The 12,651-nt window shown below is 40.3% G+C and overlaps 1 protein-coding gene across 1 annotated transcript in view; it reads right to left on the bottom strand.

Moving 5' to 3' along the window:
* The window catches only part of TOP1 (DNA topoisomerase I), an 87,041-nt gene that overhangs the window by 11,434 nt on the left and 62,956 nt on the right, over window positions 1-12,651 (bottom strand). The window contains exons 11-13 of the mRNA XM_090286406.1: window positions 12,000-12,122; window positions 9,334-9,521; window positions 8,917-9,061 (exon numbers count right to left, since the gene is read on the bottom strand). Of these exons, the coding sequence (XP_090142532.1) occupies window positions 8,917-9,061; window positions 9,334-9,521; window positions 12,000-12,122 (456 nt within the window). The remainder of the gene's footprint in view (window positions 1-8,916; window positions 9,062-9,333; window positions 9,522-11,999; window positions 12,123-12,651) is intronic.

Raw genomic sequence — 12,651 nt, 5'->3', positions numbered from 1 at the left:
GAATAAGAAAAGGTGTGGTACAAGCTGTCCTTATGTACAAGTCGGTAACACATCTCCACGGCGTTACACTTGCACGAGACTGGATCCAAAAGGCTCGTCTTCAACAACACCGTCCCCAACCTTTTTGGCACCAGAGACCAGTTTCGTGGAAGACAATTTTTCCACTGACGGGGGCGAGGGAGATGGTTTCGGGATGATTCAAGCACATTACGCTCCAGCTCAGCTCCTGCTGTGCAGCCCGGTTCCTAACAGGCCCGGACAGGTACTGGTCCGCGGCCCAGAGGCTGGGGCACACAGGCCTACCAAAGCCCGACTCTGACTCTTCCAAGTCCTGTAGAACTTATTTCCTCAGTCCCTTAGTCGTGCCACTGAAACAAGGTTTAGAAAGCCCAACAAATAATTCATTCACAGAGATCACAAGACCCACTTTTCTTCATGTGCTGGTTGGGCTCCCGGCACCGGATCAAGGATTCTCTCAAACGAGAACACAGAGATGAGGTGGAGGAAGAAGCTACCGTGTCTACAGAGGTCTGGCAGGGGAGGGCAGGCCTCCAGGGAGTATGTTTATCCTTGCTGCCTTCAGTTTCCCTGAACAGAATCCAGAGGAAACTGCACTACACAGTATTTTTAGAATACTTCTAGAAAATAATATATTTGTTCTGGTCTTTCAAGCAAGGTCTTTACCAAAACCACCTCAGTAAAACATGGTGACCACTGCAGAGGGGCTGCCTTTAGCCCCCTTTCCTCTTCCCCTACTCATCAACCCTCAGTAATGGACAAGAATCCAATTTGACTAGTTGTACAAAACATTCTTTGGGTAACTTTTTTATTTTAAACTAGTGGGCCCACCCCATTTTCTTTCTCCTTCATAACTGCTTACCCATTAAGCACAGTGGGTCAGTGGGTACCAGAGCTGGATTCAGGAGAGCAAAGTGGGAGGTGAGCGAATCCTGTTCACTAATCCTTTCTTAGAGATTTGTACTGGGCAAAGATGATATTTACCAATATTTCTTAAGAGGCTCTTTCTTTACTTCTCACTTGGTAAACCCTATGTGAGTTTGCCACTGTATAGAGCACCAAAGAAAGAGTGAATGGCTTTCTGAACTGCAAACATGTTATCATTTAAACAAAAGACACAACGAACTGGTCCTATATATTCATACCATGTTTAAAGATAAAATACAACCACCTGTCTATCTGTCCCCATTTAAAAATATATTTATCCTTTTTTTTATTGATTTATAGGGAATTTATATTTTTTTTATTCAAATCCTTTTCCAGATATAAGTAGTGTTTCCTTCCAATCCTTTCTACTCACCTTTTATTTGAATAAATCTTTAAAAGCTTTTATGTTATACATATTTAAGTGCACAGTTTAATCAGTTTTGGTCCATTATACCTACCCATCATGACAGAATATTTTTAGTCATTCCAGTAAGTTCCCTCATGCCTCTTTCCAGTTAATCACCAAATAAGCAACTACTGATCCTCTGATTTGATTGCTATAATCATACATTAGTTTTCCCTACTCTATAATATTATATAAATGGCATCATACATACAGTACAGACTCTTATGCCTGGCTTCTCAATGTGTTTTTAAGATTCACCTGTGTTGCTGCATTTATTGCAGATCACGCCTTTTAATTGCTGGTAACACCCTAAGGCTATCCTTAATGTGCTGGACTATACCACAATGTGTTTACCTGTTATGCTGATGGACCCCTGAGAAGTTTTCAGGTTGGGACTCTGAGGAATACAGCGGTGCTGTGAAATTCTTGTGCGAGTGTTTTGTGGACTTACGCTTTCACTTCACTGGGGGCAAAAGTACCTAGAACTGAAATGAGTATCTCATTGTGGCTTAAATATGAATGATCGCAGGACAATCTTTTTAGTACCTGGAACACATTTACTGTGGCTCTCAAAAGCCCTGACCCTTCCAATGACCTATGAGGCTGGAAGCAGTATAACCCTGGATACGAATGCACGTAAGGCAGTCCAAGCTCCAGAGCAAGGACAGGACACATCAGAAGGACAACATACTTGAGCTCTTTTTACCCTCAACTCACCAAATGTCAAAAACCAGTTAAATCACATTATGCTTGAGCTAAATTTCTTGACGAAGCAGAGGTGGAGTAGAACGGTACAATAATAATATATGGGGGAAATGAATGAGTAAAATACAGACACAAGACCCAGCAAAGAATCTCAGACTAGAAGAAATCTCTGAAGGCTGAGCAGAAAGATGCAGAACAAAGCCCCATGATGTTAGCCTCTCATAAATTGGACCCAATGTCCTCCAGGAAGTAAAATCACCAATTTCTAAGCCTTCACAGTCTAATACAAAAACTTATTTTTATAGATGTTTGGGTCAGATCAGGTCAGTGGACTCATGCTTTAATCATCCATAGCAAGAGAAGTGCTCCATGCAGGAAGGAGACCTGCAGCCAGAGGCTGTGGTAGCTCGGGCTGAGATGGGCTGGAAGACTCCCTCTGAGACAGGAGGAGTGAGCAGAGAGGTGGACAGCAAAGAGGAGAGAAAGGGAATGATACACAGACCAACACCACCTCTCAGTCAAAAGGGTTTACAAACAGAACAAGGAAAATGGCTTAGAAAAGCTGCAAAACAACTAGGACCTGAAGTCACTTCAAGTAACATTTTAAAGAACAATCTAACAAAGACTTTCGAGTAAATATATTTAATATATATAAAAAGATATAACACCCACTAAAAAGCACATTAAATAATAATAAAAAAAAACAGAAATGAAATGAAATAAAATCAGGTAGATATGAAATAAAAATAATCAGAAATCGTGAAAGCAAAATAGTGACAAAATAAATTACAGACCGGATAAACTTTAGCTTGAATAAAATCAAAGAGAATTAGTGAACTGGAAGTGAGTCCTAGAGAACTACCCCCAAATGAAGACCAGACCTAAAAAAATAAAGAATATGAAAATGTAGTTTAAAAAAATTTGTAGATTGAGAAGCTTCAATATTCATCTAATATGAATTCTAAAAGGAGCAGATGGAAGGAAGGGCCTAGGGGCTATGGAAGAAATAATGGCTGAGTTTTCTAGAATAAAGATATGACTATACTTAGATACAGCATAGTGAAACCACAAAGCACCAATAATAAAGGCACATTCTTTATTTAAAGATAGTCATGAGGATGAAAATAAATTTTCGGGTAAACAAAAGGAGAATATGCCAGGCATGGATCCCCACTAAAGAAACGGTAAAGGGTGTATTTCAACAACAAAAAGTAAACCCAGTGGGAAGGTACTGAGTGTAGAAATTAATCAAATATTTGTCAACTAAAAAAACGATGGGAGTTTTATGGATTCATGTGGTTGTTTGTTTTGTTTTTAAATAAAAAGTAGCCTTGGCCAGGTGGCTCAGCTGATTGGAGCATCATCCTGCACACTGAAAGGTTGTGGGTTTAATTCCCAGTCAGGCACATACCTAGGTTGCAGGTTCGATCCCCAGTCGGGACACATATGGGATGCAACCAATCAATTTCTCTCTCTCTCTCAAAAATTAATAAAAACATATCCTTAGGTGATGATTTGAAAAAATAATAATAAAGTATAACTTAAGCAAAAGAAATATGAGGCATAAGAACTAGAAATAAAGAGTTAAGACTTAGAGGATGTTCCTGTGTCAATGTCTTAGAATAAAGTCAGGCCCTGGTCAGTTAGCACAGTAAGTTAGTGTCATTCCCATATGTCAAGGTTGAGGGTTCAATTCCCTGGTCAGAGCACATACATGTATCAACCAATGAATGCATAAACAAGTGGAATAACAAACTGTAGTTTCTCCCTGCTCACCCCAACTTCTCTTTCTTTAAAAAACAAAAACAATAACAATAAATAAAAAACAATATTTATCTCTCACATTGATGTATCTCTCCCTCCCTTCCTCTCTCTCTAAACATATCCTAGGGTAAGGATTTAAAAAAATAAAACCCAACTCTTGACCTCTGACTTCCAGTCAAGATGGAGGTGTAGGCAGACATGCTGCATTTCCCTCCACAACTAAGAAGGAATACACCTACTTCGAAACTAAAAATAAGAAGTTGGAGCTGCATGCAAATCCAATAAACAAAGATATAAAGAAGAAATAGTCATCCAGACAGGTACGAGGGGTAGAGGGAATACAGTGTGGAGGTGGCAGCAGAGGCGGCAACAGTGGCTGTGGCAGGCTGGCAGAAAGCACAGTCACACATTTTAAAAAGTAGGGAGGGTCACCTGGGGAGCGCTCCCAGCACCAGACCAGACCATGCAGCTCATGGCTCCAGCGCTGGGAAAATAAAGCCTCATTGCTTCTGACTGTGAAAACCAGTGGGGGTTGGGGCAGAGGAAGAAACTGCTGGACTCTCAGCAGAGTCCACCTGTTTAGAGGGTCCCCACGGTCCTAGAACATCCGCAAACTTACCCACTCTGGGAACCATGGCCAGGGCAACAGCTAGAGGGGTGCCAGGCCCATATGGGAAGTGGCAGAAATGCCTAGAAAAGGGGTGAATGCTGAGCAAGTGGCATTGTTCCTTCTCAGTCCCCTCCCCCACATATAGCATTCACAACGTGGAGAAACAGGTTGCCCTGTTCCAACAAATACCTAAGGCTCCACCCCTTACAATGTAACAGGTGCAACAGCTCCACCTAAGACACAGAGGCAAACACAGGAGCCTGTCAAGTTGAGGAGACAGAGACGTACAGCCCAAAAGAGGGAACAGATAAAGGTTCCAGTAGGAGAACTAAGTGATACAGAGATAGCCAACACAACAGATGAGGAGACAGCCAACCTAACAGGTGCAGAGTTCCAAACACTGGTGATAAAGATGCTCACAGGCTTGACAGATATACTTAAGTATGACAAATGCATAAGGGAAGATGTGAAGGGTAGGCTAAATGAAACAAAGAAAAATCCACACAAAACCATTGGTGAAGAGAATAGGGTTCAAATCAATGATTTGGAACATAAGGAAGAAAAAAAACAGTCAACCAGTACAGAACGAGGCAGCAAGAATTAAAAAAAAAAAAAAAAAAAGTCTTAGAAACCCCTGGGACAACTTTAAATGTGCCGACATCTGAATCATAGGGGTGCCAGAAGGAGAAGAGGAAGAGCAAGAAATTGAAAACTTACGTGAAAAAATAATGAAAGAAAACTTCTCAAATTTGGCAAAGGAAATGAACATAAAAGTCCAGGAAGCACAGAGTCCCAAACAAGCTAGACCCAAAGAGGACCACACCAAAACACATAATTAAAATGCCAAAGGCGAAAGATAATCTTAAAAGTAGTAAGAAAAGAGTTACCTACAAAGGGATTCCTATAAGACTATCAGCTGACTTCTCAAAAGAAACTTTGCAGGCAAGAAGGGACTGACAAAAGTATTCAAACTGATGAAAAGCAAGGCCCTACAACCAAGATGACTCTATCCAGCAAAGCTATCATTTAGAATGGAAGGGCAGATAAAGTGCTTCCCAGACAAGGTAAAGTTAAAGGAGTTCATCGTCACCAAGCCCTTATCATATGAAATGTTAAAGGGACTTATTTAAGAAAAAGAGGATCAAAACTATGAACATTAAAATGGCAACAAATTCACAACTATCAACAACAGAACCTAAAAAAATAAAAACAAACTAAGCAAACAACCAGAACAGGAACAGAATCATAGGTGTGGGGATCATCTGGAGGGTTATCAGCTGGGAGGGGGAAGGGGGAGAAATGGGGAAATGGTGCAGGGACTAAGAAGCATAATTGGTAGGTACAAAATAAGGGGAAGTTAATAATATAGCAAAGGGTGAAGCCAAAGAACTTATATGCATGGCCCATGGACATGAACTAAGGGGGGTGGGATTGCTGGAAGGAAGTGGGGTATTGGATGGAGGAGAGCAAAGGGAAAAAATATTGGGACTACTGTCATTATCAACAATATACACTTAAAAAATCTCAGGTCTTCATTGGAACTTGACAAATTCATCTCAAAATTAATATGAAACAGCAAAGGGCTAAGAATAACCAAGACAATGTTGAAGAATGAGATGAAGGAAACTTGTTCCACTCAATAGTAAAACTTTACAAAGCTATAGTAGTTAAGACAGTATGCACATAATGAATAAATGAATGAAATAAATTAAAACAGGACGGAGCTCAGAAACAGTGAGACATATATGTACAAATTTGATATATGACAGAGGGGGTAATACAACTAAATACTTCTGGGACAACCGGTTATTCATCTGAAAAACATACTAGATCTCAACCTCATACCATATATGAAAATACATCCTTGTGGATTAAAGACCAAAATATAAAAAGCAAAGCTTTAGAAGTGTTGGCAGTTACGGAAAAGGAACTTGTATGCCCTGCTGTGGGAATGGTGGTATGTAACCTGGCTCAAGTACTTCAGAGAACAACTTGGATATGTAAAGACTCTTTGAGGGAAATTTTCATCCATATAAACAAGGAAAATGTGTTTATTTTAGCACAGTTTGTAACTGCAAAAGATTAGAAACAACTTGAATGTCTGACAAGTGAAGTTTTCTGTGTAATAGGATACTGTGTAGGAAACAAAAATGGCGAGATTAGAATGTAGGTCAAAATAATAAAATCTCAAAACCAAAGCTGGGTGAAATAAACAAGTTTCAGAATGATCTTAATAACATACCTATTTTAAAGTTAAACCTTATAAAACAATATGACGTATTATTTATGCACACATATACTGCAAAAAAAAAAAAACCACGAGAATGAAAACATTAAAATTCATTACAGTGATCTCCAGGGAAGGAGATAAATGTTACACAGGGGTTTCAGCTGTTAATCAAAATAACTTTTTATGAAATGAAGGAGTTCAACAGGACATGATGTCAAGGTCAGACAAATCCAGATGGTGGGCATGAATGTTCACTATATTATCTGTTCTTGTATATTTGAAATATTTTATTAAAAACAAAACATGAAATGCTTAAATCTTTCTATTTTATCTAAAAAAAGAACGCTTCTCATGCTGGTTGTGCAGTTAAAAACTATTCAAAGCACCACCAAACCCAGGCCCCTGAGGATCTCACTGCTTTGCCGAGTGCGAAAGAGCCAAGGAGAACTGATATAGAAAGCTGAAGGAACCACACTTCCATTTCTGTCAACCGTACCACTTGCCAAGCCTTTCACTATCTTCTTGATTCTTAGGATCCCAACCCAGCTGACTTGAGCTGGCCACGCTGTCCTGGGTGTAAGGTTCCGGGCAGAGCCTACATCTGGGTAACGTCTACGTTCAGTACTGTTAACCACCACCCAGAAACCTGCACAAATCCCTGGGGTGCCTAGACATTGTCTGCAATGAACTGGTTGGCTCTCTGCCCTTGAGGTATTCCACCTGGTTTTCTAACAAGGACCACAATGCTCAGAGACTCTCCCACAACCCCCTCCAGTCCTGTCTGAAGAGTGCACAGGGTGCATATCTCAGGGATCAGGTCGCCTCCCTCCGTCCCCACTGCCACCGTCTTGTTTGGGTCACCACCACCACCACTTCCTGCCTGGAGTACCACAAGAGCCTCCTGCTGGTCTCCCTGCTTCTTATTTGTGTCTAATCCAGTCTCCACAGAGCAGCTGGCAGGATGATCATTTATGTCACAAGTTTCTAAAACAAAAATCTGGTATATTCACCCTCTTTTAAACCTAGTGGCCTCCTATTGGATTTAGAATATAAAAAAATTTTACAAAAATGTTCTAAAGATCTGGCCTAAATCCTTCTCTATCCTCTCCTGAATTCCCTTCACGAAGCTGTTTCTGTTCTTAACTGCGGGGAATAACAGATTTACTTATCTAAAGCTTTTAACATTTACCTTTCCTCTAATATAACTGAATCCTTACCTTGTGGTATTTCAGAGGGGAATACAACAGGTTTCTTTACATGGGTTGACTTTTGCTCACCATGAGGGTTCTCTTTCTGATTCTATACTTACTCTAAACTAGAATTTTTGAGATGAAGAAAACATATAGATGGGCAGTTTTCATTAGAACACAGGACTGACTATAAGCTAGAAAACATGCAGTTTAGTCTCACGAAGACACATAGCCTTTTGAGCTGAGGCTTTACTATTTTAACAAATGTTTAATGGCCTACAAAGATTAAGAAGGTCTTCAGTCCCGGTCCCCTGCATGTGAACAGTCAACGTCTATAAAGAGCCAATTCCTTGCCTGCTTTCTCATGGAGATCATCTCTCTTTTAGGCTGCTGTTCACATTTCCCCAGCGTATCTCAGGCAGGAAGTTTGTGGGACCCTCCTAAGTGGGGTACGCCTGGTGGCTAACAAGAACTGACTGCCCTTCCAAAAGTTTTCTCCTTTCAATGACAGCACTGATAAATAACAACACGTGGGTGTACAGCGTTCGTGACGTGTTTTCATATGCATTACCCCATATGGCCCCGGTGGAACCTACCCAGATGAAACCTTGGGAAGTCAGAGTACGTAAGATTTTATAACTTCTGGATTCACAGCAATTACGTCCCCTTCCTCAGAGCCAGGAAAGGTGAGGAAGAGGAAATATACATTTATTTACCATATTCTTCATCACATTCTGAGCACTGGATAGTAAGCAGTGTGAAGGCAGAGACTGCAAATGTCTTGTTTACCAATAAAATTCCTAGTGTCAGCCATATCTGTGCCAGGCGCATATTGGGATTCCAGCAAATATTTGTGAACGAGTAAGATTACAGTGCGATGCAGAAAACAGATACATCTTAGGAAGGTCACCGGATAATGCTAACCATGAAAGTACTTGCCTTCTTTTTGTGTGTGTGTGTGGGGGGGTTAATTTGTCAAAGTGACTCTAGAGGCCGAGAACACTACATTTCAACAATAAGAGACGAGCAGCCCCACTCACCAGGGCAGCCCTGAGCCGCCCCTTACCTTGATTCGTGAACTGGGGTTCAACATGATGTATTTAATGGAACCTTGGATGTTCTCTGTCCAGGAGACGAGCCAAGTAACCTTGTTATCATGTCGGACTTCTTTCCATTTATGTCCTGGAGGGGGAGAAGGGATCTTGGAATCTCTGTGGAAATAACCAAAGAGGAGGGCAGTGAAATGAGGAGAGGCGAGGAACAGCTTCCCCTTTCAGGACCTGATGTGGATAAATGTGCTGAGCTTCTCTGTTCAAGCTTCCTCCTCACCAGTCAATACATGAAAAACACTTGGAGATCTACTCACGGAGATACTGTGCTGCCCTAATCAGTTCTCTGTAATGTGGGAAATGTGCCCAACTACTAAGAACAAAGGAAGCCCCTACTTCATTTCTGGCCCAAAGGGTGAATGAACTGGGCTCACTTGCTACAGTTGATGATTATATCCTCGGGCATGATCCGTCTCTTCAGCATGCCCATCTTGGGGTGGTTGCCACGGCCACGGAAAAGCCCAGGTGGTTCTATCTTGAAGTTGGCAATCCTCTCTTTGTGGTTATCCATAACACAGAAGCCATACTCTTTTAGTAATTTTTCATTCTCCTCTTTGATTTTCTGGAACACAGCAAGGAAGTACTCAAAATGGGTTCAAATGGCTGTTCTCTACACATATATTATTATTATTATTTTATTTTAGAGAGATAAGGGAAGGAGAAAGAGTGGGAGAGAAACATCGATGTACGAGAGAAACATCGACTGGTTGCCTTTCACACGCCCCCAACCGGGGACCTGGCCCACAACCCACGCATGTGCCCTACTGGGAATTGAACCAGCAACTCTTTGGTTTGCAGGCCAGCACTCAATCCACTGAGCCACACCAGCCAGGACTCGACTCATATATTCTTATCTTCGTGTGAGAACAGGTCAAGGTAAAGAAAAAGTCTAAAAATTACTAAGAAATGAATTCAGGTAAGAGAAAACCTCTAACAGTGTTTTCAAACTTAAATACAATTCAAGTCCCATGAAGATCTACCTATAAGTATTTACTTCAATTATAAATTCAAAACTGATTACCTTGTCTTTAAAGATAGCGTATTCCCTCACTTATCGCGGGTATTACGTTCTAGACACCCCCGCAAGAGGTGAAAACCCACGAAGTAGGAACCTTACAGTTATTTTAGTATTTATATATATTATAAGGCTTTATAAACCCTTCCCACACACTTATAAACCATTCCCAGTCCCTTATTAACCTTTTCCACACTTTTATAAACACTACTTATGTTCTTAAACATATTCTACACTCTTAAACTTACGTAACTTTAACAACATACATATACAGTACCGCAAAATCCCATGATATAGTGAAAAATCCGCGATAAATAATTAAATGTAATATTTTTAAAAATCCCGCGATACAGTGAGGCCGCGATAAGTGAACTGTGATAAAGAGAGGGACTACTGTATATGTTTATAAATATTTTTAAATGCAACTTTAACAATAACACTGTTTTATTGAGTAGGGTTGAAGTGGGGGCTGGAGAAGTGTCTCCATGACAGGGCCTCAGAAGCAGCAACCAATGTTCTCTAACAGGTTCCAGGGACATGGGGTTGAACAGCCTTTCGCATGGATTCTCAAGCTCAAACCAACCTGTTATGGACTCTCTCCTAGGTATGTGGTTAGGGACACCATGGCCCCTGCCCCAGCAAGGCGAGAGAAAGGCTTTGAAGCCTCCTGACCCTCTGCAGCTTCTTCATTCATTATTATCCTTAGCAATTCAATTTAACTAAGTCCTGCTGCCCTGTGGTGGAACCAGATTCAGAATTAGCTGGAAGCAGGTGTCCTTGGCAGGAGCTCTGAAACCTCCCTATCTTTGAATCAACATTCCAAGAACAAAACACCAAAGTGGTTTTTAACTTTAGAAACACCACTGAAGTGAGTAATAAACCAAACTTCACTCATCTGGAATACTGAGGAGAAGGCTAAACCAACACTGAAAAGTCTGATGCAGCTACCATTCTTAGAGTAACTCATCATTTTAAACCTACAGGTCAAACAGGCACCATCAAACAATGAACTGCAGAAATACAATGGCCTAAATTATAGAAAGATGCAAGTCTTTTAAAATACTGAAACTACAGGGCTTTGAAGTGCAAAGAATTTCTTAAATTCTTAACTTCTGGACCTCCAATTTGAAAAAAATGAAACTTCAGCTTGCACTCTAGATCAGACGTTGGTAAACCTTTTCTGGATAGAAAATACTTTAGCCTTGAGGTCCACAAGATCTCTGTTGCAACTTCTCAACTGTCACATGGATGTACCCATAGGTAACACATAAATAAGTAGATGTGGTTATGTTCCAATAAAACTTAAAAAAAAAAATTATTTATTTGTTTTATTTTATTGTTTAGAGAGAAGGGAAAGGAGAAAGAGAGGGAGAGAAACATCACTGTGTGGTTGCCTCTCACTTGCGCTCCTAACTGGGGACCTGACATGCAACCTAGTCATGTGCCCTGACTGGGAATCGAACCAGTGACACTTGGCTCCACTGACCCACAGCAGCCACGGCCAATAAAACTTTTTTATAAAGACAAGCAGCCTATAGTTTGCCTACTGATGCTCTGAAAGAAAATGACATCCCAGCTGGATACCGAAAAGATTCTTTAGGAAAAAGGTTGGTCAAGGCGGAAAGATGGATATAAATGAGCATTGCTAGATTCTAGTGTAAATAGATCGAAGAAGAGGGAGGTACATGACCAATAGTATTTTCTCTGTCATAACTCTCTAGTATCCAGAAGCCACAGTGGGGCAGATCTGTCCATCCTTAAACACTACGTTATTGGACTGACTGGTTTTCTGGTCGGCAGCACCGAAGTTCCTATACTGAGACATTAAACAAAGTGCTTATTCACAGCGTTCAGTCTACACAAAACCCTGAAGAAAATTTAGAGTCCATTACATTGAGAACCCTAAATCTTCAGTACAGAGCCATGTGTTGAGTAAGAAAGTCAAAGCTGTTTTATAAGAACCAAGAAGAAAATGGGATGAACTAATCATTATTCCAAACTCCTATGGAGGCTTAAAAATTGTACCAGTTTCTCTTCCTTGCTCATCTGTTTCCGAGCTTCGGTCTGGGCTTTGAAATACTGGCTCATCTGGTTAAAATCACATTTGCTTAGGTTGGTGATAATATTCTTCTCTTCATTAGTCATTTCCTAGTCAGAAGAAAAGAGGGAGATAGAAGAAGAAGGTAAATACACTAATAAGCCCTCAAGCTTCCTTGTAATTATAGCAAAGCACCCTTTTTTCAGTCAAAGGTATTAATAGGTAAGATAATCTAAATTAGTAGGTTTTGAAAAAAAGAAATATAATTTTATTACTTCCTTTTGTTATAAAATATGTATTTGATATAAAAATGTTTAAAATAAGTTATCATTGAAAAAGGTAGCTCTCACGTAGTGTCTTGAATTCCTTGGCAAATCACCACACTCCCCCAGATCTATGAATACCACAGGTGGATAAACAGGAAAATGTCGTTTATTTTAGTAACAAGAGAAATATTCCCATACTCAGTCGCTCTCTTAGAAACATTACTCTTGCTCTGTTCACTTAATAAACCTTATTTCCGGAACTACTCAGAATGTAAACTTCAGCTTAGCCTCTGTCTGCATTATCCACATTGAGAATAACAAGAATGTTTAGAATCACCTCGGCAAATACAAGATATGTGGCTTTAAGAGCAGA

The sequence above is a fragment of the Furipterus horrens genome, unplaced genomic scaffold (genome assembly GCF_987537825.1).
Source record: "Furipterus horrens unplaced genomic scaffold, mFurHor1.1.pri manual_scaffold_8, whole genome shotgun sequence".
Classification (NCBI taxonomy): Eukaryota; Metazoa; Chordata; class Mammalia; order Chiroptera; family Furipteridae; genus Furipterus; species Furipterus horrens.
The sequence above is the reverse complement of the archived record's forward strand: the minus strand, read 5'-3'. Positions and strand labels throughout refer to the sequence as shown.